The sequence below is a fragment of the Podarcis muralis genome, chromosome 9 (genome assembly GCF_964188315.1).
Source record: "Podarcis muralis chromosome 9, rPodMur119.hap1.1, whole genome shotgun sequence".
Taxonomy (NCBI): Eukaryota; Metazoa; Chordata; class Lepidosauria; order Squamata; family Lacertidae; genus Podarcis; species Podarcis muralis.
The window spans coordinates 28,983,890-28,999,249 of record NC_135663.1 but is presented as its reverse complement, the minus strand read 5'-3'; the positions used below and the strand labels follow the sequence as shown (position 1 = coordinate 28,999,249).

Sequence of the window (15,360 nt, the reverse complement as noted above, 5' to 3'; positions counted from 1 at the left end):
GCACTCAAGTGACATTCAGCGCGAACAACACACTCCTAACTCAGGCGGGCAGGAGGCGAGCGAGTCGCACACAGGCGCCTTCCCCCTCAGCTCCTCGGCGCTGGGCTGTTCGCTCCTTTTTTAAACATTGCACGAGAAAGACAACTGTGGGAGAAGCGAAGGGAGCCTCCAGCCAGGCAATTTCGCCTCTCGCCCCTCTTGACTTGGTCTCCTCTCCTCCTCCTGAAGAATGGGAAGGACCTGCCCGGGCTTTGCCTGCCGTTCTTCTTCCCGCTGAAAAACGGGAAAAGGGAACGGACGAAGGAACTCTTAGCACTGCGACTTCGAGGGAAGTTTAAATCCCTCTCCTCACGCTCTTTCGCGGGCAACGAGGAGCCCCGGTCGCGCTCGGTTCTCCTCAGAGCCCGCCTCGCCTCTTCGCCTCAGAAGCGCGCGCGAAGAACTTGGGGCAAAGTCGGCGCGGGCCAATCAAGGCTGGCCGTTCAGGTAAGCAGAAGCCGAGAGCGGAGAGGTGGGCGCGCGCGGCTGGAGGCTGCTTCGCACCATGGAAGGGCGCCCTGGGCTCTCGGCTCTCGCCGGGCTGAGGAGCTCAGACAGGAGCAGCCTAAGCGGGAGCAGAGCAGGTTTGGGGGATGGCGGGCTACGGACACTTGAGGGGGGGACACTCGGAGAGAGGAGAGCAGCGGGTAAGGACAGCCTGCCCCACACAAGCCGAGCTCAGCTGTGCGCCGCCCGGGGCTCTTTCGCAGAGAGGCTGCGCGCGCAAGCCCAGCCTTACGATCCAGCGCCCTCTGCGAGAGATCCTGGGACAGGCTGGCTCTTGGAAAGCTGCCTTCCCCGCCCCGTCTTCACTTCCCTCTCCACCTGTTTGTGGAGCCAGACAGTCCAACTCCTTGGCTCTAAAATGCACCCAGGTCGAGCATTCGTACCAGAGAAAAAAGCGCGCGGGAGGCGGGGGAGAGATGCTTGGAGCGCAGTAGCCTCGAATCTGCTTTGCTGTCTGATGTCAGATCAGTTAAAGCGGATTAGTTACCTCTCGGCACCTTTTAAATCCACCTCTCCGATTTAACACACACACACAGCCCAGAGCCCCAATTTCAGCGCAAGATCCGATGCAAGTTAGTAGCTGCTATGAAAGAGATCGAGAGAACTCCTCATGCCGGATTAATTAAAACGGTGATATTAAATGTTGGGACAGGACTACAGTTAGCAGAGGAGATCGTTGGTTCACACACGCACGCGCGCCGAATCGGAGGTGAAGAATGGCTAACGCAATCCCAGCCATTAAAATCTGGGGGTTTTGAGCTTGATTTTTCTAAGTTCAGGTTGGCCAAATACTATTCTCTCTCTCTCTCTCTCTCTCTTTCTCCATCTGATGAGGCAAATCTGCCTGCTGCCAGTCTGCTTCATCCCGTGTCTGATCTTCCCATTATCCTCTTTACTTTGGGAAGGGTTCTTCGTGCTGTTGGAGGGGAAAGAGAGGCATGAACCTGAGATCAAGCCAACTTTCTTTCTTTTCCTTTTTTTTGCGCCGGGGTGAGGGCGGGGGAGCGGCGCAGCTTCACAAGACTTGCCTACCAGGTTTCCTTTGGCCCCCGTCGCCTTTCCAAAGGGGCAGCGTCAGAGGGGCTGAGCAAAGCTCCCCTGGCTGGCGGAACCGCGTCAGGAGAAGTTCCCCACCCGCGATGAGTTTTCAGGAGCGCTCCTGTTGGAAGTCTGTTCTCGCCTGGCATGACAGTTTGGTTCTTAGGTGGGTTCCCCTTCTCTTTTCCTCCCCTTCTGTCCAAAGTTATGGACCCTCTCATTACTCCAAAGAAGGAGCATTAGGTTATTCTACCTGCTGCCGCAGCACCCCTGAAACCTCTCCTTGTGATCTTCTGGAAGACGGTAATTGTGGGAGAGGCTGAGGGAGACCAGGAAAAGGAGGAAGGCTGGAAATAACCCAAAGGCTGCCTATTACTTAAAAATAGCTTCTTCTCTCCCTCTTCCAGCTTGTGATCCTGTAGTCCCTTCCAAAGTTTTCCTGCAGCTTAACCACTTGCAGGATATGGGGCTCTGGCATTTGTCTCCACCCACATCACCACCACATTTTCACCGAAGCAAAACTCGAGCAAGCTCTTTCAAGCTGAAGTTTAAACCGTTGTTTGCAGGGACTTAAACATCCTAATTGACTTCATTGATTTGGTTTCCATTTCCAGTTTCAGTGACAATTGGTGACTTCTGTTTCAGTGTATCTGAAGAAGTGTGCATGCACACGAAGGCTCATACCGATAACAAACTTAGTTGGTCTCTAAGGTGCTACTGGAAGGAATTTTATTATTTTTTATTTTGTAGTGACAATTGGAGTTAGAGATGAGTTTAGAGGATCAGAAAGGGGAGGGAGTAATTGAACGATTTTCTTCTTTAAGAACTGCTCGTGATCGATGTTATATTATTCTCAGCAAGTTTCTTTTAAACTCTCCACAAGTCTCTAAAACTAGTAATATTTTTAACAAAATATTCTAGAGAAACAAATGTGTAGAGAAACAAAACAGATGGTTTTGTTTGTTTTTATTACTGCACCTTTTGGAAAATTCAGTGGATTAGTCTAGCAATGGGGTCTGGCAGTTCACAGCAATTAAAGGAACAAAACAAGAAAGATGTTACTGGGTGGAATGAATATGAAATATGTGTGGCTTGTATTACACATTTATTTCAACAGAGCTGAAACTGTGACTATAAAGTAACTCTTAATCACTTACAGATACAGCTTTTTATCATTCAAAGAGCATATAATTGAAGGGTATCCCTGCTCTAAAAAAAAAAGCCCTCACCACAAGTTTATTTGTTCTGGACCCATTTAACACTCCTGTGGGAAAGTATTATGCCTTCCTCAAGCTGGTTAGCTTATTGTTATATATAAATGCAATATCCTTGCCAATGCCACAGAAAGAGAATGCTGCTTTTGAATCAACCACTGTGGGTCACCCTGGAAAAAGGGAGCTGGCTATTGAGTCAAGGGACCCTTCTTGGTATCTCCACTTCCCTGCGATGCCATTTTTTTAAAAAAAAAAATTCCCCCCCAAAGTAAAGTATATAGTAGCATGTGGCAACTGCGAGTAAAGTATATGTTTACAAATGAGACAGTCATTTGAAATGATCCTGCAAAATCACAGCTCTTGTATGATTTGTTTACTGTGCTTTGTTGAGATGCTCAGTAAGAAGGAAGGCGGGACCAAAATGGCATAATTTCTGCTCAGTACAGAACTTGCTTGTTTATGAGTCAGTCCCCAGACAAAGGGATTGTAATACTAATGGGATCAAGTCAGAGAATCTCCACCAGGGACCTGATTCACTAGTACATACTTCCATCTATGTGCCACAGATTTCAGATCTAATGAAACTAATCTCTCCTGAGTTGTTTCACATTTTCAGAAATTTAACTTGGTGGGGAACCTGCAATAAAAATTTGCAGCAGGCTGATAGTATCAGATTCTTTATCTGATATAGATGATTTTATGTATACATCATCTTCACATGTCTTGCTCAGTCCAGTGCATGTCTACTCAGAAGTAGATCGATGTTGTGCTTCCTTCCCATGTAAGTCTGCATAGGTTTTAGGCTGCAATCCTACGATCAATTCTGAATAAACAGATATAGGATTGGGTTGCCAGTTTGATCTTTGCACTACATAAAGTAACTTTTCAGTGATGTGCTTAGTCAAAATGATGGATGCTATAAAATATATAAAGTATATGGTAATTGCCTCCCTGGACTCCTTGAGGAAGAAGGGTGGGAGATAAATTGAATAAATAAACAAACAACAATATAAATAATTCTTAGTCTGTTTATGACCGTATAAGACACAACGTTTTACATCCAAAGAATAGCTTTTGGAGTACATGGTGTAGAAACATTTCAAGCCTTGCTGAATATGATGTACAACTTTCTCAAAGGTGTTCATGGGACCTGGATCTGGACATATCAGGGATCCTAGGTCCAGCTCCCACAAACATTTTTGATTATTGCTTCCATCTTTTACACCTACACCCACTAATTTCTGTAGGAATCCTCCTCAACTTCACCTTGTGGTAGTGTATTGAACTCTACCATTTGTAGTTCCTACCAGCCTTTTCATGTACTGGGAGAAACCTAATCTCTTCCCCCCTCCCCACTGCCCCCACCCCCGTGTGTAAAAATGACTAATAATTGATTTTACCAGGCTCTTATTGTATGAGGAGGCAGTATTTTGAACCAGTGTGTCCAGTGTAAGAGGAATGCAATTTTCAGTATAGGGAAGAATAAAAAAAATCAAGTTACAGAAGAGTTGACAAGATTAACTCCTCTCCTCTTGTCTACTTAAGATAGATGTGAAATATACACGTTAAACAGCCGGTTTATAGATTTGAAACTCACTAGGTTTTTCTGTGATTACAAATCAAGTAAGATTGTTAAAAGCCGGCACATGTTTGCTACTCTTGTCTGCTTTGATTTCAAAACCAACAGAAACTTAAAACGGGAAATACAATTTGCAGATTTTTGTTTCTGTATGTCCTGTTGTTTTTAAAATACTGAGGCGTACCAATTTTTCCTTAATTCTGACATTCTGATATTTCAAAAGATAATGGTTTCTCATACTGAACAAATTCCAAAATATATATGAGAAAATAGTTGGCATCATCTATAGATATGTCAGCTTTCTGTGAAGAACATGATGGCTGTAGTGTTTTCATCACTGGTTTGGGGTAAAAAGTACACTTAGTAAAGCATACAACATAATAAGACATATTTTTCTAATTTGAGGGTTTAAATTTGTCACATGCATGTTAGGCAGATGTTAGTTTGTAGATGACAGGGGTTTTTAAAAAAACACACAAAAAAAACCCCCCAGAGCTTTATGGCAGCACAGAAGTAGCATTTAATGACTTAGGTGCTATGTAACAGATGCTCCGAGTGCACACAAGCAACATGATGTTGAATGAAGTGCCCCCTTTTGTATATCTTAAACCTCTCAGATATTCTATATATATAACACTATGTGTCTAGGCGATTCTAAACACACTCAGAGCTGCATTCTATCTTAATACTCCCAGCTAGTCAGATATGAGTCTCAGACACACAGTTCTTGAAGTTGGTGTTCTGTAAACTTGTTTAAGATGCACAGCTAATTATGTGTACATGCTTTAAAAAACTGACACGAGTCAGATGAATGCAGTAAGTAGCTATTACGATATAAATGAAACTCAAGACACAACAAACAAGTCCGATAAGCATTTCTGCCCTATGGACCTCAGGGTTTGATTGCCCTGGTGCATCATGCACCATATTACTTTCGATTTAATGAGGGTTTGATGTAAATCTGTCCCACAACATCTGTTGAAGGTATAGCAGCTAATCAGCATAACTCCTGGGCTATCAGCTGTAGCTCATTTTTTAGCATGTACAAGACCTAAGGTCCAGTCCTTGACTTCTGTAAATAGGGCTCTGAAGGGCACCCGTCTGAAACTTTGGGGAGCTGATGCTGGTCAGTGTACAGTGGTACCTGGGGTTAAGAACTTAATTCATTCTGGAGGTCCGTTCTTAACCTGAAACTGTTCTTAACCTGAGGTACCACTTTAGCTAATGGGGCCTGCTGCTGCACTGCCGCCTTTCTATTCTCATCCTGAAGCAAAGTTCTTCACCCGAGGTACTATTTCTGGGTTAGCGGAGTCTGTAACCTGAAGCGTCTGTAACCTGAGGCATCTGTAACCTGAGGTACCACTGTAATGAGTACTGGACTAGATGGGCCAATGGGCTGATTCAACATAAGACATATACTATATTAGAAAATGTCCCAAATTGAAGTTGAGTTAAATTATGCCACTTACATTTCCGGAAAAACAAAAACACAGGTTTTTAATCCAGGACATGGCCATTATGTCTGTTGCATGCCAGCACAGCTGACGATGACCTTTTGTGCAAACAAATTTTTCACATGTTCCCCAGAGGTGCTTTTTGCATGCTTGTTCGTTGTTCAGACATGCACTTGGCAAATTTAGGGTCTAGAATCTAATGGACCTTTGAACACTATTTTAAATGCTACTGTGCTTGCGAAAAGGTACAACTTTCAATAGGAGCTGGTGAAATAACTCAAGAAGAATTACATACAAGTAAGCCCTGCTTGCCAGTTCGAAGGCGCAGAACTGCAACTCTGGTATGACCCAATGTGGGGGTGTAGATCAGAGTTCTCCAGCTTTTGGGCACCTGGGGACACAGCTGGAAATCTAAGCAACTGTTGTATGTACCACAGCATGCCAGTTTCGCAGAAGAAAAACTGGGGATGCTCAGAACCATGCCTCCTCCAAAAATGCAAAAGCAAAACACCTGCACACACCACACAAGAAATAAAACAGACAAAAAAAGAAGGATACACCCTGAACCAAACCCACTAAACCTAGTATTTGTAAAATAAAATAGAAATTGGTAGGGACAGGGAAACCTTAGCTGAGTGTTAAGTATTATGTATGAGGTTGCTGCAGCGCTCATGGAGGTCACATTGAGGGCTCCAGGTCAAATGCATCCTAAAATTTTACGCAGGCCTATTTACCTGCCAAGCCAATTGCATAACATTATTTTTGTGATGCATTGGTATAGCTCTTGTTCAGCCTCAACATGTTATTACTGGAGCATACAAACATAAGAGCAAACTCTTAGTACCCAAACCACTTGGAAACACATAATTTATCTCATGATAATAGTAGGAAAGGTTTTATTGTTTTTAGAATCTATATCTCTTCCTTTGTTTTTCTTATTGTATGCTGCTTTGATAATAATGACCAGACACAGTTAAACTGGAATGTGGGAATTTAAACTTCTGTAAATTCTATTGATTATGAACAGGATTGAAAGGGGGTTAAATTCTAGTGCTTTGTGTCAACTGCATTGTGAAATGGGTTGCTCATCATTTAGGGCAAGCATTTTCTTGGTTGCTTTTCTCCAGTTCTGAACATGCCCATTCTTGCCATGATACACGAATAAGTTTAGCGTGCGATTCCTCTGATGACAATGGCTCCAAAAATGTTGCCATAATGATAATATTGCTGATTGGTATGTCTATGTATACTCTTGGTATGTACATTATGTTTATCCATATGACTGTGTGTCTGGAGACACTTGAGCATTGTTCCATGCAGAAAACTGACTAGAAAAGTGCAATTTTGAATGTAAGCACTATATACGGTAGTGTATCTCAGGATTTGGTGTTGGCAACTTGACATTGCTAATTAATTTTAGTTCCTAATTTTTGTTGTTGTTGGCATTACCATTGAAAAGTTAATATTTAATTTGGAAAATTAGGTTGTGAAAAATTTAAATTAAAAGTAATTCCAAATAATGTTGAGTTAACAGAGGTTTTTTAGTCTGGTGGTTGGAAACAGAAATTCATTAATTTAAAGGGGCAAGTTTACATATAAGTTTGGATTTATTTGTTAGGCAACTTTAGAGGCACCCTGGAAATCTTCCGTAGGCTGATGAATATCTCTGAATCAAATATAGTTTTAGATATTGTTGTTGTTACTGTTGGCATCCGTCTGTCTAGGGAGACAATAGAAGAGTACGCTTTCAATCTTGTCTTTAAAAATACAATCGGACAAGCTGCCACATTCTTACGGTTACAAGTTATATTAAACATGATCCCTGCAAAACATGTTTGGATCCTGGACACAGAAGCTTCTTGAATGTGAAAGGTGTCAAAGCATTTACCCTTGACTTCTGAAAGCTCTATTCTCTACCCCCTACATTTTTTTAATGTGTCAAATATGTTATGGAAAAATAGTGAATAAACACATCATCAGAAATCTTATTTTGTAAAAGGATACACTTCATGATGATATAAAAGACAAACTTTTAGGCTTCGCTTGTCAGTTTAAGAAACTGTTAGAAAAACAAGCCAAAAAATGAATTTTAGATGAAGGAAAGCTAGGGCTATGTTTCACTCCTGCGGTGCCTTCATGCAATGAAGCGACAGCTTTAACCACAGAACATCTGGGCCCTAGCTTCTGTTACAGTAGAGCTTTTTAAGGGGAAAGCATGCCTTGTTTGACTGTGCATTCATTTCGAGCCATTAAGCTTTTGCACTAGTTTTTAAAGATTAAAAAAGTTTCTGCCACCTTTTTCAAGGGGCTATTTTCAGCATTCTCCTTGAATTTTGCCACTTTGGTGGATGCTGAATTTAATTTGGTTACTAAGCAGGTATTTATCATGCCGTTCCTCAGCTTTTTTTTTTTAAGGGTGAATTTACTAATTAATCTATTCATTAACAAATTTATATTTAGCAGTTCACATTCTTTTTGCAACTTTTATGTGTGTGGTTTTAAAACTAAAGGTAATAGAAACAGTATGCTCTAACTTATCTCATGAACAGAAAACTATTATGGAGCTACTTTTTGAAAAACATCAGTTTATGTTTGTTTTGTATGTTATCTTTTATGTCATTGCTGATGGGATTGGTTACTGATACATATAGAAGTAGAAATAATTCATACTTTTCATACATTATCTGTTGAACATATAAGTTCAAGCCTGCTCTTGAGGAGCATTATTTTTATTACTTGGTTTTTTAAAACGCTAAAAGTTTAGATGAACTTTGCAATGTAGCCTGTCATGTATTACACTTAAGTTAACACTTAGCTGCCTTGTACACTGTCATGGGTTATTGATGTCAAAGGTTTCATAAAGCTCTGCATTTAAGTAGCCTACCATCCTAATGCCACTTGCCTGGCAGTAAGTTTCATTGAATTAATAGGACTTACTTCTGAGTGGACATGGTTAGGATTCTGACTGTTAATCATGAAGCAAACGCATTGAATTCAATGGAACTTAAGTTATCAATGATTAACAAATCCCATTGATTTTAATGGGTCTAGCCTGTATCATCTTATTACCAAGAGTGGAATAAGTGAGGAAAAGCCAAATCCAGGATATGATCCTGATTCAGATTGGGATCCCACACCAGTTTTTATATTCAAAATGCATTCTGCCGCTCTGCTATTTTTTCTCATAGATGCTGTTTGAAGTAAACAGTGTATTTGATGGCAAAAACCAGCCAGGAAGGAGACATCAGGTACACATTCCAGGTCAGGAACACATTCCAGGGCGCAATGTCTGCTTTCCCACCAAAATAAAGGCAGCCAGATTAAGCATGCTTGCTTAAACATGTGACTAATGTTATGTGTACTTTGGCCTTCATGCACCTAGAAGGAAGAATAGTTGGGTCTGATTACTTTCGCTCTTAATGAAACTGGGAGGCAAAACATCTCATAGAGTACTTGAGATAAGCAAAAGTGATTTTTGACAATATGTATTAGGGTCCTCTTCTATCCATAATACTTACATCAGAGGAGTCGAATGGACATGAAAGTAATCTCAATGCATAAGCAAAATTTGCAGGGGGCACAAGGCACTGTGGGAGATAACTATCTACTATGACACTCCAGTAAATCCCAGAAGGTAGTGGGGCCACCTGAACTCCCAAAGAATTCTACAGAGGACTAATGAATAAGTGAAGTCCTTGTTTTAATGGCACGTGTAGTTTCGCTTTGGGAGTACAGCTGTATGCACACAGTGTAGAAGAAAGCTCCACTGAACTCAGTGGGAGTTTTTTCTGAATATAATGTGCATAGAACCAGAATAAATGTGAGTTAAGGATTGCAGCCATAAGAGAAAAATATGCCTGCCACATTATCTGGAGGACATTTACGGGAGCAGCGATTAATAGTGTAGAGAGCACATAAGCTTCACGTTTGTCTTGATGAAGTAAAAGGGATGCTTTCACCTTTTGCCAATAGATTTTAATGACTAGGAGGAAGTTCCTTGCTTTCAGCATTTTTTTGAGACGAGAATGTTTTGTATGCACAGATAGAGCTATTTAACGAGTTTTAAACTCCTAGTTTCTGGTAATAGGCAGGAATCAAAGTAAGCTAAAGGATACTAGAAAGTAGCACGGAACAAGAGGAGACGATTTATTATTTTAGAAAACTGCAGTGGGGTATCTCACTGCAGGGAGAAGTATTTGCTCTTGAAATTGATGAACTGCCCAGGGGAGGAAATCAAAACCAAAGAATGGGGATGCCTTGCTTTCAGAGGAATTCAGATATTGCATCCTTACAGAAGGCAACAAAGAATAAAACCTAACATTTATTGCATAAATGATTTTAAAAAATTAAACTAAAAAAATATTATCTGAGGAAAAGGCAGGATATAAATAAATATAATAATACTCTAGAAGATTAACACTGTATAAGAACAGGCTTATGTACAACTATTCTATATTGAACATGACAGCTTTGAATATGTTTTTCAATTTTACGTTGCCATTTTGCACTGTAACATCTTGTGTCCTACAAACTAATAAATTTGCCCTGCGCTTGGAGTAAATGGTTTGCCTCAATTTAATTCAGCTAATGAAATGGCATGCACAATAATGCAGTGATTAAAAAGTGTGGCAAAATAAATGTCATGTACTCAGGTACTCAAACATTAGTACCCAAACATTAGCAATGGGTAGTTTAATACTTGTATGGTTTGTTGAAGCTTCTGACTTGCCAATGAAGAGGCAGTCTCTCCCTGAGTTTAAGCTGAATTCCAGGAGCAATTTATTATTAATCCTTAATGATTTATCCCTCATTAATGAGGTCACAGCAATCCTTGCTATCCATTGATGAGTTTCCTAAGAATCTAGATACTTCTACTTCACCTCAATTTTTCTAAAAGGTGGTGATAGATAGCTTTTTTACTCTGTTAGGTAGAGTTTTTTCAACTTACACAGAAGTTTTTTCAACTTCTTACACAAATGCCGGCTTGTACCACAAACTACAGGTGCATAAAGTATGCAATTGTGCAAGGAAGTACAGTGCCCTGATGCACCATAATGAGTAAGTGCAGATGAGTTTATTACTAAGGATTATTACCAGTGCTTTTTTTACAGAAAAAATGGTGCCAGTACTTACCATGAAATTGTTACAGCAAGTGAGCAACTGGGGTAAAAAAGCCATTATGATGGCAAAGTAGGGTACAGATTGGGACAGTTGTGTTTGGTAATCAACAGCAAGCGCTTGGTTTGTGTTGAAGAAAAATAAAAGGAGCTTTTTGGAGTACAGTAGGTTTGCTAGGTTTGTGGGGGAATAAACATGGTCTTCTGCTGGTTTGCAGAACTGAGTTGCTAGAAAAATGTGCCCACCAACCACAAGCTATTACATGAAAATGGATCCTGGATGATGACCATGGCTGGGCACCTACCAGATGGTGTGACTCGTTAATCTTTCTCCCTCCTGCCCCAGTTTGGAGGCAGTATGCTTTCTTTCTTTGTGGAGCACACAGCCGCTGATGGTATGTTTCAAAATACCCAGGTTGCCCTCCTCCCCCAGGGAATCAAATTTTGTTGTGTTTTGATACACTATGGCTAACGAAGAATTGTTAACGGAGCTTACATACTCATCCTTGATTATCTGTGTCCCACAGGGGACTCAGAATAAATTCAGCTAATTGATGATAATTGCTAGTTAAAGGGCATTGTGGTAACCTCTGTTTATCCTAATTGAATTAGTAACGTACGATATTGTGAATAAAATCTAATAACTGATAGGGCCTTAATACACAAGATGTAGTGATAAGTAGTAGAGATAAGTGAAACATAAATGAACAAAAATAGTGTTTTTGGTCAACATTCTCCCAAGTTCTGCTGTTCCTAACAAATATGAATATGAAGAAGAAGAAAAGCTGTAGTATGTTATTAGATAGATTAGGCTTCCTGAACAGTGAACAGGGGCGCTGTGATTGCTGTTTGTGATAATAATGAGGTCGTTTTGGTTAAACTACGTGTGCTATTGATAAGATTAATATGGATAAGAAATGCCTGTCCTATAGATTATCATTTTCAGTTAAATTTGACTGTTTGGCCTTATGTATTTTTTATGCAAAAAAGCTTTTAGACAGCTAAACAGATGAGGAGGTAGCTATGTAGGAGTAGCCTTCTTAATCACGTTTACTGTGTTATAATTTATCCTGAGTCTTTGTGATAGAGTTGGATACAATTTCTAGGTTACCCTTGTTTGCTCCTGGCAGACACATAGTATGAGACTTACAAACACGCAGGCAGGTTCTGTTCCGTTTGCACTGCTAAGCTGCCCCTGCCATACATCATAGGTGAATGTTCCTCATACTGTGTAAACTAACAATGTTTGAAATTTCCCTGCAACAGGGAGTATGGCCACCACTTTTGTGTCATATAATAAAAGAATAGGCATGGTGTTCTAAACCATCTGGAATTTTTAAATAGTAGAACATTGAGAACAGTTTAGGAACATTTTTTTTATCAGATCATCATCATCATCATCATCATCATCATCATCATAATGATGATATTCATAGTAGCCCCAATTTCTCAGCAGCTTTATCTTAGCCTAGCTGTTCTCAGGTATGTACATTTAGCATTCTTCTTCTTGATTTACATTTGCATTTGATTTAAAGAGAAAATTATTGCATTCCTATACATTTTGGAAAACAATAAGAATAAATAATAATAATGAACAAAATAAATAAATAAATAAATGCAGTACTATTAATTAAGCCAAAAATTGAATACTCAATACAGCCTTTTTCCTCTTTCCACAAACTCCAATTGTCAGGTTCTGCACCTTAATTGAACAGAATGGTTTAGATCCAGACTTAGTAATGCTTAGAATAGGGCCAATGAAATCAGTGGGACTTTAGTTAGTCATGCTACAAGTAAACCCCTTGAAATTAACTAAAGCTGCAATTCTAAATCCACCAAGCTGGGAGTAAGCCCCACTGAATTAAATAGGGCATAGTTAGTATTGCACTATAAGCCACTCTAATAACTGAGAATAACAGGGTTTCAGGTCACTATAGACTAGAATAGAGGCTTAAGTTATGCAATCATTTTGCAAAATGTCCATGCTGTTATGAATATGGAAGTGCTTTGTTGTTTCCTATTTAATTCAGAGACACTAATCTGTTTGCATCCAGACTGTCTAAATTGACTTGTTGAAATCTAGAAACCTGATGCAAATTAAACTGTTTACAGACTTGAGGTGGTGATAATGCTGAGTTTTCTTCCATTGGCTGGAACATCCTGTGGGTAGAGTTCTGAATATCCAACCAATGAGGAGGCTGCAGGAAGTGGGACAATCAGCAAAAATTAACCTCCTCCACCCCTGTCCCTAGGGGTGCGGGTGGCGCTGTGAGTTAAACCACAGTGCCTAGGACTAGCAGTTCGAAAGCATGTCAAAGTGCAAGTAGATAAATAGGTACCGTTCCGGCGGGAAGGTAAACGGCGTTTCCATGCGCTGCTCTGGTTCGCCAGAAGCGGTTTAGTCATGCTGGCCACGTTACCCAGAAGCTGTACGCCGGCTCCCTCGGCCAATAAAGCGAGATGAGTGCCGCAACCCCAGAGTCAGTCACGACTGGACCAAATGGTCAGGGGTCCCTTTACCCTTTACCTTTTTACCCCTGTCCCTGGGATCATCCACTAGCCTTCCATGAACAGAAGAAACCCATCTCTTTATGAAAGGCACATTTACAATCCAAGTCCCTGTGTTTGGACATGTATCCACAAATATTAGTCTTTCTCCCACACTAGTTGCTGTTTTAAATACATGGTGGTGGAATACTTGCGATGCTTAGGAATTGCCAGCAGGTGGAGATGTAAGTGGTGCGTGAATAGCTGCATCTTGGAGCAGTCAAAGTATCTTAGCCTAGCCTACCTCACAAGGTTGTTGTTAGGTTAAATTGGGAGGAAGAAAACCATGAGCTCCTTGGATGAAATGTAACGATGAATGTGATTACAGTGGTGATAGGATTGTAAAAACCAGGAGATCTTCCTTGGAAATCAGAGCCCCCTTTTCATTCAGCTTTGCATAAGGAGGCAGAAACCTCTCTAATTTTGTGGAATTAGATTGCATTTTGTTGAGACAAACCATCAGGCTGTAAAGAGCAACCATGAGTGACTCTCCAAAGAAGGATAGCCCTAAAACATGGTAGGAGCCATTTTAAGCCATGTAAGTTTTGAGTCATTTGATCAGAAAGGGGGGGGGGGAGAACCATAGTTGTAGAAAACCCACTACATTCTACTAATTGTGCACATGCACAATTTAGATTTATTCCCCTAGACTGTTTTAGTTGAAATAAGATTTGGATTTGGATTTGCATCCTAGTGTGATTGGGCTTCAGCCTGGGTAGCAACAGGGATGTGCTTCTCCCTTACCCAGCACTTGTCCCCTCATAAGCAGGTGCTGAAAGGGGTGGGTTCATTTTTGCGGGGCATTAAAAGTTTGTGAAACGCATTCCACCTTTGCTTTGGCACAGAACATAAAATGAAACCATGCTGCTCTTTGTGTAAACAATACAGCCAATTTACTTAATCCACATTCATCTATTCAATTTACAAATCTCATAGCACAGTAATAAGATCTCATAATAAATTTATGTACCACTTGAGGCAAAGCCTCTGAACTACATTAAAACAACAAGAAAAGTTTCCTCTTAATTACCGTATTTTTCGCTCTATAAGACGCACCAGACCACAAGACGCACCTAGTTTTTGGAGGAGGAAAACAAGAAAAAAAATAATTCTCAATCTCAGAAGCCAGAACAGCAAGAGGGATCGCTGCACAGTGAAAGCAGCAATCCCTCTTGCTGTTCTGGCTTCTGGGATAGCCGTGCAGCCTGCATTCTCTCCATAAGACGCACACACATTTCCCCTTACTTTTTAGAAGGGGAAAAGTGAGTCTTATAGAGCAAAAAATACGGTAATTATAGCACGACTTCTTGGCACACATTTGTGTAACATAGATACAGATAATCAAGACAAATTTGGCAGAATTTACATGGGAATAAATGTGTTAAGCAATATATCCATAGCTGTCCATGCATGAGCAAAATGGACTTCCACTCACTGAATGGAATTTCACATTCCTGTCTTTCTCCTGTAGCCCTCCATGCAGCCTCAAAATCTGCTCTGTGGATTGAAGGCCCCCCAGAGCATATTTTGGGGTTGCATGGGAGGGGGCTGCAATGGGGAGAGAGGAACATGAAATCCCTTTCCATAAGTGGAAGTCCATTCTTTTCACAGATGGACAGCATTAGATACACTCCTTAACCCACTTAGAACTGTATAAACTCCACTAAAATGTTAGATTCAACCCATAGTCTGTGTTGAAATGTCATTTATTACAGGGAATTCTGACAAATGGTTAGGTCAGTGGAAAATTCTATTTTTGTTTTTAATAGTCTTTAATGAAACTTCTGTGTCAACTACTTCCTCTTTGGTCAGAATAGTATTTAATTTAATTTAACTTTCAAATTCTTCCATGAGAAAAAAGTACC

General features: G+C 40.5%; 1 protein-coding gene across 2 annotated transcripts in view; it reads left to right on the top strand.

The window, feature by feature from the left end:
* Window positions 1-29: 29 nt before the first annotated feature.
* Window positions 30-15,360, top strand: part of NDNF (neuron derived neurotrophic factor) — a 39,511-nt gene continuing 24,180 nt past the window's right edge. The window contains exon 1 of one of the 2 annotated variants that reach the window (XM_028743705.2): window positions 30-486. Coding sequence is in view for 1 of the 2 variants with exons in the window: in XM_077934000.1 (XP_077790126.1) it covers window positions 1,732-1,750 (19 nt within the window). In the remaining variant the exon portion in view is untranslated. Of the gene's footprint in view, window positions 487-1,606; window positions 1,751-15,360 lie in introns of those variants that run through there. The other variant, XM_077934000.1, reaches the window with a different exon arrangement.